This window comes from Ctenocephalides felis, unplaced genomic scaffold, assembly GCF_003426905.1.
Source record: "Ctenocephalides felis isolate EL2017-DRISC unplaced genomic scaffold, ASM342690v1 CF-g0.4_SCAFFOLD_01170, whole genome shotgun sequence".
In the NCBI taxonomy this organism is placed as follows: Eukaryota; Metazoa; Arthropoda; class Insecta; order Siphonaptera; family Pulicidae; genus Ctenocephalides; species Ctenocephalides felis.
The window spans coordinates 54403231-54420041 of NW_020537324.1; the positions used below are offsets into that span (position 1 = coordinate 54403231).

The 16811-nt window shown below is 28.8% G+C and overlaps 2 protein-coding genes across 2 annotated transcripts; both read left to right on the forward strand.

Annotated features, from left to right (window-relative positions):
- Positions 1-278: 278 nt before the first annotated feature.
- LOC113367401 (serine/threonine-protein kinase unc-51-like) lies at positions 279-1883 on the forward strand. Its single transcript, XM_026609012.1, has 5 exons — positions 279-339; positions 715-987; positions 1386-1522; positions 1589-1724; positions 1784-1883. The coding sequence occupies exons 1-5, from the start codon at positions 279-281 to the stop codon at positions 1858-1860; spliced, it is 684 nt and encodes a 227-aa protein (XP_026464797.1). The 3' UTR covers positions 1861-1883.
- Positions 1884-3013: 1130 nt separating this feature from the next.
- Positions 3014-11380, forward strand: LOC113365850 (palmitoyltransferase ZDHHC5-like). The gene is given in 10 exon segments (XM_026607394.1): positions 3014-3199; positions 3461-3579; positions 3805-3818; positions 3820-3963; positions 4034-4206; positions 4587-4781; positions 4951-5137; positions 9597-9841; positions 10128-10268; positions 10655-11380. Coding segments are annotated over 10 exon segments (2025 nt in total). The 5' UTR covers positions 3014-3107; the 3' UTR covers positions 11370-11380.
- The last annotated feature ends 5431 nt before the right edge of the window (positions 11381-16811 follow it).

The following is a 16811-nucleotide window of genomic DNA, read 5'->3' on the forward strand; positions in this document are numbered from 1 at the left end:
ACTTCTCCATTGCGTAGGTCAGGTTAGTATCATTCTGGTTTTTGTAAGAGTACTACTATAAAAGCTATACTTTCAACTATTACTTTAATTCTATTCATATTCATTCTATGTTGATGGTTTAAGATGTTTTAAATCCATTTTTATAAAATTATTTTACTATGAAGATGTACTATTATAAAATTTTCCAGGAACAAGCTCTCCAATATTGAGCGCTTTACCAAAGATGTCAGCCCTGGGTAGCCCAGACTGGACAATAATAATCCCACCGCGTTTTCGGCATGGGTCCTAGGGCCATTACTCTGCCAGAAACTATGCAGGCTGCTGCACAATGTACTCCTAGTATCCTGGACATTGCAACCAAGAACCAATAACATTCCTTGCACCCAGAATTACCAGAAGAGACTTTATTGGAGGTTTGCTATACAGTTATTTTACTTTGTGTTAACATATAAATTTTACAGACAAATCCAAATTACAATGTAAAATAGTGAATATTCTAGTGATCAAATGCAAGAGAACATTTGTTTCATTGTATTCATAAATCTATTTGCAATATTTCATGATTTTATACATATACAAACATTGAATTTTTATTTATATGTACCCGAAAACTTTGTTTTATTAACTAGTCTGAATTTTATTTTATTACAGAGGGAACACAATGAGACTCTTGCCAATTGAACTTTGTCTTGGCACTAAGCGATTGTGTATTAGAACTCGCTGCTACTCGTGGAGCACCGTTATCATCGCTATTGGAGCCGTCTCATGTCTCTGGGAGTAATCGGTCACAGCCCGCTGGGGGCAATCGCACTGCCATTGAGGCTCGGCGTTGGGTTGTCGACGAGGCTGGCACTGTCGGCAATTCACAACGGGCGGAACAGCTGGTGCTTTTAATAAGAGCGTTACATCTGCTAAGTTCTGGACTCAACTTGGCTACAAAGCAGTTGAAAGACGGTCAGTTACAACCGTCTGCTACTGTTAAAAACGGTGGGTTGCTATTTATAAACTCATTTCAGTATTTCGACTGAAACTTATACAAGCTTCAATGTATTTTGACTGAAACTTACACAAGCTTCTACGTATTTCGGATAGAGTGTAAAAAATGTTATTGTTTTATTATAAATTTAGTCATCACTTATAAGTTTATCACTAATAATATGTTATCTGTAAAAAATAGTAACATAATGCCTAAATGCGATTTAAAAACCAAATATATTTTAGCAACGTTTGCTTGGACATTGTTATTAAGCAATATCGATTAAACTTGCTTAACCTCAACCACAATTGTGGTTTAGTTTATAGTATTTAATTTACATTCATAAAGAAGCAGTGCCACATTTTTATTAGTAAAATTTATTTTTACATGAATAAAATATATTTTTCAGTTTTATCTGTGATGAACAATAAGTATAAATCTACACTAGCTGAGTCTAAAAGGCTGAATAACAGTGGTTTATTACAAAAAGCTTCAACAACCAACATTACAGCTGATAAGATTCTCTACAATCATGCTATTGAAATGGTATGTATTTCGTAACTAAATATTGATAAATATTCATTATATTATACTATTTTTTTTTCATTCTAGTGTCAGTCAGCCGCTTTAGATGAACTTTTTGGAAACCCAGAAGAGTGCTTCCAGCGTTATCAAACAGCTCAAATTTTACTGCATAGTCTCTCACAACATGTTAGTCATCAGCAAGACCGAATTCTGTTGACAAAATGTAAGAAAGACTTTACAAATAATTTTTATTGTAAGTTCTAATTAAACATTTCATTTTAGATAAAGATGCGGTTGAAAAACGTTTATACATTCTACAACAAAAAGGGTACATTTATGCAACTGAAGATCTCACATAAATATTTAAGTTGTAAAAATAAGGCTTACTAGAATTCAATTTAATTTATATTTATTTTACCGATTTTACAAATTATTTTTAGTATCTTTATATTATTAGTTTTTGTTTTTGTTTATTTTTTATTGATATATTGAAATTTTATATGCAACTATACTTCTGTGTATATACAGATATTATATAAAGCACGTTTTAGGTTTGTTTCGAACATGAATATTCTTGTAATAGAATAATATTAAAAGTAACTGTATATTAGAAAGTATTCTAAAAAGTAAAATACCTAAAATATTGCAATCACAGTAATAAGTATTAGTTGATGTGAATTTTATTACGACAGAAGATTCAATTTTATTAAAGTGATAATTTCATATAATACAAAAAGCTGATTTATTTCTGTGATTTAGGGATATATTTTTAACATTGAATTTGAAAAAGCACCATTGGGCATAAATATATTCCAGAATGCTTTTGTAGAGAGTAGTGCAACAATATAGATTATTAACCAATGTTAATCTATAAATTAATTTATAATTCACTTCTAAATATTCAATATGATGTTCAACTTTTGATAATTTAATTTAATTTTATAAATATTTCGATTTAATAACTGATTTTGTTTCATAGATCATTAAGAATATAAATATGATATTATATTTAATTTTGTGGAGAAAGTTTAGCATGACTAGTTCATTAAAGTGTACTTTGTGAACTCCTTTCCTTTATTAATTGGATGAAATGTCCTGAATATGTTAGGTATATAGTGATTTTAATATATATTGAATGTAAAATGTAATTAATATTTTATGACATTTGAAGTATAAACAGATAATTATTTGACCAGATAATAGTTTGAAACATATTAAATAACAGAATATTTATCTGTGGATTTATCCATTGTTTCAAATTGAATGTGATTATATTTGTATGCATTGGAAACATGTGTTTTAATTATACCAAATACTTAGACAGAATTGTATTGGTGAAAAATAAAATATTATATAATAATAAAGCGCACATGTATTGCATTTCATTAACTTTTCTATTGATTAGCATATATATTAATATGAATTTGATTTCAAATAAGAGCGGCAAATAATGTGATGTCAAATTGATGCAGTCAGGCAATACAGTCATTCATATGTGAAGGTGCGGCCATGTTGCTATTTCATCTCCGATGGCATATAAGAAAACAGTAATGTTTTGTGGGTTATTTTTATAATAACAATTAACTTTAAAAAATTAGTAAACATAATGCCCAAATGCGATTTAAAAACCAGATATATTCCAGCAACGTTTGCTTGGACATTGTTATTAGGCACTACATTCCTATTCTTTTATTATCCGTAAGTCAAAACTGTGTTAATTCTCAAATGTATACGTACAACCGTTGAAGTGTTTCTCAATTCCCTCTTTATTAATAGAAACATTGTGTTTATTTTAATCATGTATATTTTCTTTATATTGATTTCAACTTTCTTTGAATATTTCTTATTTGTGTTGACATAGTGCAAAGTTATCATGTTATTTAATGTCGATTGTTAAGAAGTGAAGTAATAAATGTGTGATAGATGAAGATAAATAATTGTGTCAAAAATTATTTTTAGATGCCAATATTATATTTTTCGACATCCATGGGTTCCAGCATATCAAGGAGTAATAACATTTTTCGTCATAGCAAATTTTACATTAGCTACATTTATGGATCCTGGTGTAATACCAAAAGGTATATAATAAAAATAAGATTTACATTATACAACATTGATGTTTACAATATTATTAAAATAGTGCAATTTTAAAAATTGATGATTGAAAAAGTGCATTTTGAAAGTTGTATTCATAATTAGCTATTATTGATATTATGCATATTGAAAATAGATTTCTTAACTTTTGGATTTTGAAATTTTAATTACCTTATACAGAATAAAAAGTTTGTGTTGTGAAATTTCAGCGCCCCCGGATGAGGGATCGAGAGGATGATTTTAGAGCTCCTTTATATAAAAATGTAGAAATAAATGGGATAACTGTGCGAATGAAGTGGTGTGTTACTTGTAAATTTTATAGACCCCCTCGTTGTTCACATTGCTCTGTTTGCAATCATTGTATAGAGGTAATTTAAATGTACTTTTATTATAATCATTATCATATGATTTTTGCTAAATAATTGATTATATTTCCAGACTTTTGATCATCATTGCCCTTGGGTAAATAATTGTATAGGACGAAGAAATTATAGATTTTTCTTCTTTTTCTTGATATCACTGTCAATACATATGCTAAGCATATTCTCATTATGTTTGCTATATATTTTACACAATAAGGAAAGACTTACGCAAGTGGAACCTATTGTAGCGTATCCTTTTTAAAACTAATCAATCACACATTATATTTAATTTATTTTCTTATAAGTTTTAATATATTTTCAAATTTAGTATATAGTAAATGATTTGCTTCCTATAGAAACATATCTCACTATATGTATAATATTTATTACAAGTGTAAGTAATATATTCTTGATTTTTTTTTGGGGATGATTTAATTTCTACAATAAATATCTCTCTCCTTTCAAGTGAAAGATACATGCATTTTTTGTGACACAATAACATTTTACATCATATGATTAATTTTTAATGCTAAAAAGCCTATTTTTTACTATTATTAATACAACAATTCATTAGTTTATCACAAATAATGGACAGCCAATATATTGTTTCTTAACCAATCTTTGTTTAGTATGGTTTTGATGGGCCTAGTTACATTACTAGCCATTCCTGTCTTTGGTTTGTCAGGATTCCACATGGTTTTAGTTAGTCGTGGTAGAACTACAAATGAACAAGTGACGGGAAAGTTCAAAGGAGGCTATAATCCATTTAGTAGAGGCTGTTGGAACAATTGTTGTTATACACAATTTGGGCCTCAATATCCCAGGTATTTGTTATATCTATTTAATACAGCTTTTTTCTTTGAGTCTTAAATTCTTCATATTTTTTATACATATCAATAAAATAATAAATAATATAGACTTTAGTTCAGATTGAAAATTGCAATTTTTTAAAGCATTTCTTATCAGAAATTTAATTTTCAAAATATTTATTAGTCTGATGAAGCCACAAAAATACATATCAAAACGAGCGGCGCAGCTGGCTGCTAGTGGCGTAGGTAGCGGCGGTCCTGGTTCGGGAGTCGCCACCATTCAGCATCGTGAGGATGATGCGCAGGTAAAGACTTTGACGTATCTGGATAACAACGGTTCTAATCGGACTCAACATACACATTACAATAAGGTGAGTAGTTTTAGAATTCACTGCATGACAGTAGAAAATGTAGAAGTTTTTACAAATCTACACTTGAAAATATTATTTAATGAAAAATAAATCCACAAAATTTATGCATAATGTGCATAACAATCTTAATTTTGAAATTGGATTTTTCATTTATATGTTGATGTTTTTACAAAATATTTTGAATATATTTTAAATTAAACCTTGCTTTAAATATTATAGTTTGTATGTTCTGTTCCTGATTATAATTTATAAATTCAAATTGATAATTTATATTCAATAATATGCATGAAGTTTATAGTTGGACAATGAGTTTTATTGTACATAATATGTGATATAGTTAGTGCTTAATTTTCTGTATTACATGCTTTGAAGTAATGTCTATTTATTTGTTGCATATTTGTAAAGGCTGATAAAATAGCAAAATATTGTTTAAAGTTTAGGTAATCATAACCTTAATCCTAATAAGTTCCTATTCCATGGCTTTCCAGGCGGACAAGGTTTGTTTAGAATAAATTGAATATAAATTGATATACTTTATTATGCGATTATTATGCATAATAATTTACTCCTCAGTATGGTATGAAATGTTTTAATACGACTCCGTTTTTCGGTATTTCTTGTGTTATGTTTCGTTATCTCTTGTTTTCAAAAAGTGCATATCGAACAAAACAACAAGCTAAGTCAAGTATTCCATATTCCATTCTTAATTTGAGGCAAATACAATGGAGGTACTAAATGATGCTGTAGAAATATGAATGTTCACATTGTTAAGGATAAATTTGAAGATGTTATTATCAAGTTACTTGCAATCACATGAAACTACTTCTTTTCTTTTAATTAATGATGTAAAATATCTAACATTCTTAATACTTTCTTTATTGTGCTGGGGAGTATGTTGCATAATATTGTAAAAGTGATTGCGTGAATATTAACTATTTTTAATCAGTTAGTGATAATTTAAAAGTGAAGAAAAGATATGATTTTGCAATATTGAATATAAAATGTTAATATAGGAATATCATTGTCAACTTTTGAAAATTAATTACATATATATTATAAGGTTTGTAAATTCGGATATATCACCAGGTAAAACTATTAAGAAATCAAAACTATTGACTTGCACCTTCTACTTCGAGACAACCACTAGTTCAATAAACTGTAGTACTTACAATAAGAAAATTGCATTAATTTTATGAGCATCATGGTTATATACTAGCGGTTAGAACCAAGCTCTTTATGGTCGAAATTTACATATATTTACATAATTTAAAAATTGGGCATGTGCTTATAGATGAGTTGATTGTACGTCTTCTCTAATATTTTTGAAGTGGAAGAAATATTCGAGGATTAATAAAAATGTCTTCTCTCCTTGAATTTTTTAACAAAATTTGGAAACTTATTGATATAAATTTTCTTGAACCTTCTACAAAATAAATTTTTAAAATATCTAAAATATTTCTTGAAGTTAAAGGTCAGATGGCAAATCTAAGTTCTAAATAGGTCTTTCAGATGATAAACTTAATAGAGACTCTGTAAAGTAATGTATTCTTCTGATGTTCTTTTAATGTAATTCTTACAATAAAATCATGAACAAATAATTGGAACTTTCGAGTAGATAACATTTTATATTGGAAATTAGTATTAATGTTCTTTATTTTTGACCTATCGAAATATTTGAAAGAAAGAAGTGGCCTGATGGACCTGTAAAAACTTGCAACGGCCGGATTTTTTCGACATGCGAATAAAATTTTAGCCATTATCCACGCCGCTAAATGATGTCTTGAAACATTTTTTTTCATTATTTTATTTAGCAATATATATAGTATAACAGATTATGGATTGCTATTGAACTATTGGAAACATGTAGACAAATAGTTTCTTAACTACTTCAGATATTTTTACTTGGTGTTAATAAAAGGATTAGCAAACCCAAAAATATGTAAATATAGATATTAAAATGTGTACGAGGTGCGTTAAAAATATGGTTACAGCAGGTTGCACAAAACTGTACACACATGTTGCATGGCAAAGGCATAAAATCGATAATCGAAATTTTGTTGAAGCTTGATACCATATTTTGTTCTTGCTTTGTATTATAATAATGATAAACATCATCGACTTGGACATAAAAACTGCCAAATTTTATTGCAAATTTTAAATAAATTCTGGTTTACAAGATTTCAAGCTTAATTATTTTCTGTATCATTGGTATTCCTATAAACAGCTTCTTATTGTAATACGAAAGACCACGAGTTTTGAGAAGTTTTGATCTTAGTTAATTATTTAATTAAGTCTAATTATGCTTATAAGAAACTTCAGTAATTCTTGTTCCTCATATTTGTGTAACAACCGTGTTCAATATATTACGGTAAATAACCTCATGCTATTCTTAATAAAATGTAATACTTTTCTCGACAATAAACATTAAACTTAAAATTAAATTTTAAATTTTTAAAATAGTAGAAATTTATTTATAATTGATATTTTTATTTATAATATTGTAGTCGCGCGATTGCAATAACTAAACATTCGAAACCGTTCGAGATAATTGACGCATTTAAGTTTATCATAATTACGCATTGTTGAAAATTCTTGTACAGCTGTACCGTCATTAAAAAATTTGGAATCAAAAATATTTGGAATTTCGATTTTTCTACTTCCGCAGAAGATTTGATTAACATTAAGCTTTCGCGGCGGATGTTTAATTTTTTTTCGTTATTTATTGTTTGTTGAATACAATTAGACACGAGCGACTGGCTTGGTTCGGGAATTTCACTTATCAACATTAAAATATGTTTAACGAAATGCAATAAATCTCAAAAACCGTGGTCGATCGTCATATCTTATGATTTTGTTATTGGAACATAAAATGGTCAGACTACAGGATCTGGCAGTTGGCAGGATGTCAATGTGTGCGGCATTTTCATCCCTTATCTGGGGTACGTTGCGTCAGGAGAGTCGATCGAGTCCAGCCAGTCTGACGATTCATTCTATACCTGAGTTCAAGAATATACTACAAAATATATTGAAAACTAATTTCCAAGCTACATTATTACAAGATGTCTTCACGAGGAAAATTTGTACTTCGAAGATACGCATATTTAGCATATGTATTATAATTATCATTTATGAAACAGGGTCCTTGCGTTATGTATATAGATTCGTCTAGATAAACGTCACCTTGGGTATATGAATTCGCTATAAAGCCATCTAAAAACATCCATGATGTACCCAATAACTAACGAGGTCGTATCTGATGTGTCAAATCATTTTTACCAGCCAAGAGATCCTTACTCCTATCCATTTACAAGTCCAATGATCCTGCATATATCAGTTGAGTGCATGTGTATTTAATTATATGAAATTTAATGAATCGATCTGTTTTTAAGCTTTTAAATAGCCAATAACTTTTTTCTTACTATGAATGTGTAGATGAAGGAAACAGGACTGGTATATATATATAAGATTTAGATCTTCTTGTTCCACGTTGAGACATATCTTGAATGTTAATGTTTGCAGCCAATCGTTGGATAAAAGAACAATAAATAATGAACTATTTATTTATACGTTTCACCACAGTATGTGTCATTATTAAGCTTTTTTTTTTCATATATACAGTATCTAAAAGAATTTTTACAAAGTTAGCGCTAGGTTTTGTGCTCGTTCATACAAAAACTTTAACGCTGTACACTATAAACTTGTTTAACGCTGGTTTAACTTCAAAATTTTACTTAATTATTATGTATTATTTTCAATTTTGTTAGTTTAAATTTTGTGATTGTTTTCCCTGGTGTAGTATGTATCAATTTTTTTACTTGTTTAATTATTTTATATTAATATATTTAAATTTAATCTTTGTAAAAATTCTTTTAGATACTGTATAAATTTTAAAAAAATTGCTGAATGATGACACCATACCATGTCGAAACGTATAAATAAATAGTTCATTATTTATTGTTCTTTTATTCGCCGAGTGGCTGCAAACATTAACATTCAATTTATATATATATATATATATATATATATATATATATAATTTGTACATTTGTATATATTTTATACTGCATGTTGATTTTTTTTTGTGGTAATTATTTTTGAAATAATATAACGAATATTAGCTGTAATTCTATTTATCATTTAACCTATTTTATCCTATTTCCTACAAAAATATTCGTCACTATAAATTTTATTACAAATGCAAATTTAAAATTATTTTTAAGCGCAAAATTAGTTTCTATCCGAGTAAAATTGATTTTTTTGTCTCAATTGACTTATTATGAAAGTTGTAGATTAATAACTTATTAGATTAAGAACTTTGTCATTATGAATTATATTTTCGTTAGTTATTAATATTTCTTATTTGTTGAATATTTATATGTACATTTTTAAGATGGGTTTTTGTATTTGTCCTTTTCTAATTTCTAAATATTAATTTTGCTTCAAATTATAATTTTCGTAGTTGTCGCCTGGTCGTGACAATTCGGACACAGATATGGAACCTCCAATGCAATCTGTTGGACAGGATTGCGAAGCTACTCCTCCATTGTTACGGCACCATCATCCAGGTGGTGGGAGCAGGCAACCTTTAGCTCAGAATAATTATTATAGTTCTGGACCTGGAGATGGCCAAAACACTAGACAGATGCAACAGGCAAGACAATATGCGCCGCCAGCTGTTGTTCGACACAGTCCTCATGCCCGAAGGTCTGTTATTTTCTTATATTTAGGAGCAATAATAATGCACAGTTCATACAGTAAAATAATCCAGAGAAAGGAAAAATTTTACAATTTGCTTTTGGTGGACATTTTGAATATACATAATTTTGTATATCCAGATAGTTTGCATAATATGATTTTCACTTAAATTTTAGAGTAATATAAACAAATGACTAAATATTTGATAATAAATAAGAAGGATCTTCTGTAAGTCAAAAATTTCAATTTCTCAGCAAGGATGTTTCTTAAAGAACTTTTATATTGCACAATGTAGATCAGCTGATGGCGGCCGAGCTTACCCAACAGATGTGACTTCACCTTCAGAGCAGCAAAGAGAAACTGTCTCTTCAACCCAACAAAGAATGCGAGCACTTGGTGTTGCAACGCCATTAACATTATCAAGTCCAATGAGGAGGTGAAAAATATTTTATTACTATTATAATTTCTTAATACATATAAAGAAGTGGTATTTTGACCTGAATGGAATACTGATAAATAAGAAGATTCATATCTACTAAGAGCTTCTTTCATAAAATTCTATTTTATTGACATTGGCATTTTAAACATTGGTATTACAGTATATAATTTGATTCAATATTATTTTCCATATAAACATTTGAAAATGTTTATAAAAACTTATTCTTAATTTGAATTTATATGTTTGAAATTGTTTTTGTAATTATTTATTGGGTTCTTCTGATTTTCACTCATTTACAATAATTTCAATTTGCCTAAAAATGCACTCGAGAGCTCGAAAATTAAACTTAAACTATGATTTTAAAATAATTATGTTAATTATAGATCAAATCCTGGAACACCAACAACTCCAAGGCGGCCAGATTTTATAGGCGTGGGACAACAGCCAGGGCAAATGGTGATGAGCCAAAATTATCCACATATGCAGCAACAAGCACCTCCATATTATGATTTCCCAAACCATCATCAAACTAATACTGGACAAATTGTAAATCGAAATGGACCTGGTGGTAGCCCACAACGTCGCTTCTTATCTGAAGGAGAATTAGTACGAGCTAATAATGAACTTTCCTATGCTCGCACAAACAATACAACGGACAATATAAGAGAACTAGCTGGTAGTCCACAACGTGGAGTTTATATGTGGAAAGAGGCAACGTCGCCTTCTGGAACTAACATGGCATATCCAGGGCAAGCTCAGCACCATCAACCTCAACATAAAAATCAGTTTGAATATTACAGATCTAATCCCACGAGCCCAGTCCAACAGCAACCTTCTTATCATCCTGCTCTTAGAGGAGGAGTTCCAGTCTTTCCTCCTTCACCACAGGTGAAAAGAAAGCCAGGTGCAAATGGTGGGGCAGGAAACACTAATACCGCTCCAACACCAGGCAGTAGAAGGCCTGTTAGTTTTGTTAGGGCTTTGGAAATGGCAGATTCTATAGAAATGGCAGATAGTGCACCTAGTTCTACTAATAATCAAGCAGCTACTGATAATCGAGCTAGTGTTTATGATATGAATTATGAAATATCAGTATAGGGACAAAGAAGGCACGACACTGTGCTCAAATCATAAGTGCTACTCAATTTTTTGGGGTTTTTCAAAACTGACCTCACTATTGCCATCGAATTATTTAGTGAGGATATCATTATTTTTGTAAATATTATCTTTATTGGTTTTAGTTTATGTTGAAACATATCTATGAAATATGTTCGATATAAATAAGTGTGATTTTTATTATTAAGATGACATACAATTATAAACAGTGTATGAATTTTTTTAAAACATAAATTTTGTGAATATATTTTGTATATATAGAAGTATATTTCGTATAATTAAAAATATTTAAAGATAAAAAATGATAGTGGAAATGAATTAAGTCAAAATAAGTTTGAGTCAAATAAAAAATGTGATTTCTAAATGAGGGATTGTGAATGTAGTTTTACATGTGATGAGAGTGAATAATTTATAACTATGAAAAAGTGATGGCAAGCTGATTTGAAAAAATGTAATTGTAACGAAAGTATTGGATATGGCAACAAATTTTAATCAAGGAAAAACTATTATATAATTAATTTATATACATTAACAGTTATAGTGCAATAAACATATCTATATTGTATTTTTAAGTTGATTAATCATGTGTACATAAATAACCTAAGTCACACTAAAGTTTGAGTGTCTGCTTTATGCATTTATTTATTTTAATAATTTGTTATTTAAAGTTTATAATATTGGTCTATTGTCAGCTGTGTTTTATGTTATACAGCTGTAATAATTTATCTTAATATCAAAATTTATCTTTGGCATTAAGATTAATGAACTCTAGAACGTAATTTCTGATCTATAAATAATGTGTTCATTGATGTTTGCAGATTGATATAATATTTCCAATCAATTAGAATTTTTAAATTTATATAAGCACATGAAATAATTTTAAAGGGGTATAGAAGGGAGTCTAGTCAAGTTTACAAATGGTTTTTGGGGGTTTGATTTTAGTTTATAATTAATACAACACAGTAACCTTTGCAATTGTTATGTATGAGGTCTTAGGATGATATATTCTAAAAAGTTGATATTGTAGAAATTCTGTACATATTTCAATATCCTACATTAACTTGTTTCCCATCTACAGGTATTTTCTACATGATATAAAGAATATTTGGAAAACAAACACAAGTATATATATATATATATATATATATATATATATATATATTTATTTATTTGTATGCAATTATATATAATTTCATCCACATTTAAAAAATGATTGTATTTTTTGTTTATTGCATCTTAAATTAAGTTTGAAATTTAAATGTGAGAAGTTGTAATTTTTCTTTATATATTATATCTTTATGTATATGAATTAAAAATATTTTCATATTATGTATACTCCACAAAAAATATTCTATATTTCTATGTGGTAAAAATAACGAAATTTAAAAATAAAAGATATTGATTGAACACTTGCCTGAAATATTTTAGATTGCCTGGTGTATTTAATTTAGTTTCGTACTATGAATTTTGATTTTTCATACAATGGAGAAATTATTGACTATTTTATATGTAATATAATTTTTTGTTCCATAATGTTATTGAACCTGTATTTGGTTGTATATTTGTTATTATCTATGGTTATTGTCATTTGTAATGGTATTTATAACCTGAAATACCTCATTTCATTAGAGATAATAAGTTTTTAATAATACCCTTTTATTGAATAAGCCCTAGTGAGTGTTAATTGTTTGAGTGCCACTAATTTGAAATAAACAAAATAATTTAATAAATAAATGTTTATATTATACTGTGTAGTTTATTTTCATTTAAAATTGTCGACATGGGGAAAAGATGGATGGAATGTAAAATATTCAAATCATTTTCCTTGTAAGTATTTTAAATACATATTTGTAAATCTATTAAAAATGTATTGTCATATACAACTAGCATAAAAATTTATAACATTTTGTAACAATCCGAAAAACAACAATGATTTATGTATAGATATGAATATATAAGTCTGTACCTATTAGCATTGTCAAACGTTCACTTGACATTTCCTGAAAGTTATGATTTTATTAATTTAAAAACCAAAGGACAAAAAATGTAAAATAAATTACCTTCATAAATATAACAACAGAAAAGTATAATTTTATAGAATAATTAATTCTTTAAAAATTTTTTAAATTATTTAACTAAAGAAACATATATATCTTAACACATATTTATAAGAATTTACTAGCGTCTTTAATATGTTATGGGGGTGACGTAAAATTTTGTATTTCTGTAAATTTAGTAAACAAACTTGAATCCTCAGTCAACAACTGCTTTACACGTTTTTGAGCATTGAAGACGTTATATTTTTTACATTTACAATTGTACAATTGAGTGTTTTCAAGTCTGAAAGAAACATTATCTAGAAGATGTTTTAATTATTATCGCAATTCGAATCGTTTTATCACTATCCAAAAATGCATACAATTCACTAAATAGTAAAAAATGTTTTTCATAATTTAGAAAACTTATCACTGGGTAGTTCTTTAAGAAGATTTTAGCTTTTGTTAAGTCTCTGTGCTTTCATTATAAGACAGATTGCAATTTAAATAGGAAATGAAAAAAAACTATCGAATGGTAGTGTAAAAACAATGTAGAACAATGTTTATTTTGTATAGCGAAGGAATTGCGTTTATGCATCCCAGACTGGGTCTTTTGTCTGGGTATGCCAAACTCAAACCGCCTGGGTATAATACCAACTAAAACATTCGCTTATATCTTGGCCTTGGTCCGACGAAAACATTCGATTTCTATTGATAGGGAGATGTCCTCGTTAGTTTTTGGCAAAGGCAGGTCCAGCCGTTTCGGAGATACGGAGCAAAGAGTGCAGAAAATAGAAATTAAGTTTTTGAGAGAACGGAGCATCCGATTTGAATGATCCAAAAAACATTCAATTTGTAATGACGGTGAGAAGTGGTGATTAGTTTTTGGCAAAGACAAATCAAGCCGTTTTGGAGATACTGAGCTAAATGTGCAAAAAATGGCAGTTTTTGAGAAAACTAAATATCCGATTTGAATGATTCAAAAAACTTTCTGCTTGTGTTGACGAAACGATTGCTCTTGGGAAAAGTAGAAAAAAAAAAATTGCGAGCGGTTAACCGACAGACCGGGACACATATTCAACTACGAGTTTTTTAACCGCAAAAACTTTAATATACGCTATTAGAGCTGGAATAGAATAGATCCTGACTAGACCTGCTTTTGCCAAAAACTAATCAGCACATTTTCCTATCAATAGAAATCGAATGTTTTTTGAACCGTTCAAATCAGTTAATCCGTGCGTCCGAAGACATGGACAAAAAATTTTCTGAGATAAGCCAAAATGTTCAGAAACCTTCAAAACGTGAAGATGTGCAAAAAATTTCATTTTCGATTTTTGGACTTCTCGTAGGGTAAGTTATTGTAATCGTTTAAGCAATTTTAATTAAAATTACTTAAAAAAACAAAAAGGCTGAAAAACTATAAAATATACTTTTCATCAAAACCAAACGTATATGCAAGATAGACCAAAACTCATTGAAGATCACTTTACTTTAATGGTATAATAAATTTTATTACTTATATCCGATGTGTTATGATGTTCAGCATCATTTTCAATATGTTCAAAAGTTAGTAACTGGTCAGCACAAGTTAGTCAATAATTTTTCGATACTAATTTAAAATTCGATACTTTAACTCTAAAAATAATAATAATAATAATGTATTTTCTGCAAAAGCAACTGCATGCTGATTTTATGTATTTTAGGTAATTAATGATAATTCTATTCTTATAAAAATATACAGTATTTACAATGATTAATGTACTATTTCATGCGCATAATGTAGATGTTTACTTGTTAACGGGTAAATTGTTATTGTTTTTGTATTTGATTCGAAATCGAGTTCGGTTGATCACACTTCCCAAACTATAAACATACATACATCGCCCATGATTCATGTATTTGTTTATTGCAAACATTGAAGAAGTATTTCATAATAATACTCTTAATTCTGATGTTAAACAGTACGTTTTTACTGTTTTTATGAGGTTTAAAATTTATCCCCAATTATTTTAACTAATTATTTTAAATTATTCATTACCATTGTTTGGAATAATGCATGTGCAAAATTTAAATATCACTTGTTGACAAATAAAATTTTATTGTCCGTATATAGTGAAGATCAGTTTTTACATTGCTCTTATTGTTAGTTTTCAAATAATTCATACTTAAATTTAAAAAAAATATTTACGTCGCATAGAACAATATAATTTTTTGATTATTATTATTTGACCAGCAAGAGTTTTTTTAAATTATTAATGATACTTTTTAATAAAGTCGCTTATCAGAAGAAACTCAACGGTTGGCCGATTTTAAAAATCGATGAAATTCGATAAGATTGATTTTAATTGTGGCCATACAAACACTGGCGGTGCTCAACGTTCTGGAAGGCCAATTGAGGTGGTTACATCGGAAAATATAAAAAAGTCGACCGAAACGTTTTGGTAAAAAAGTAAAATTGCCTAAGTTAACTGACACCCTAAAGATATCAATAGAACATGTTGGACATATCGTTCACGAATATTTGAATAGGAAAAACCTTTGTGCTAAATGGTTGCCGCGCGAACTCACATTTGTACAAAAGCATAAGGAGTTGATGATTTGTAAGAGTATTTGGAGCTCTTTAATCGAAATAAAATTGAGTTTTTGCATCAATATGTTATCAATGGTTTCACCACTACACTCCGGAGTCGAATAGATAGTTATTCGAGAGGACTAGACACGATGAGGGGAAAAAATGCAAACGACCAACAGGCAAGGTTATGGCGTCAGTTTTTTAGGATTTGCAGAGAATGATCTTCATAAACTATTGTAAGAAAGGCTAGAACATTAACAGTGATTATTAAATAACGTTATTGTAGCATTGGAAGATCATAATCGGATAAATGGCCACATTTGAAGAAGAAAAACAGTGCTGCTCTTTGTGACTTGATGCTCCATCAGCATCAAGTCACAAATCAGTGAAAACAGTGGAAAAAACATTAATTGGGCTCCGAATTGCTTCCCTACTAACGAACATTGCTTCCCCAGCGAACATATCCTGTTCTCAGATCTCAAAATGATGCTCGCTGTGAAGAAATTTTTGCCAAATGATGAGATGATAGCAAAGTACAAATCGTACTACAAAAATGGTTTCAAAAAGTTTTAAGTTTATTATAATCGGTATAGCGTCGTCAAAAAAAACTATATTTTATATATAAAAATGGAGCTCTCTTTCAAATGTCCGAATAAAACTCGAAAACGGCTGAATCGATTTGGCCAGTCTTAGTCTTGAAAAATTTGTGCCAATTCAGAGAAAGTCCAAAAGATGAGAAATTATTTCAAATCTGCGTAGAAACTTTACATTTTTAATTTGAAAATTTTTGTAGGAGCGTAATTTAAATAAAACAAT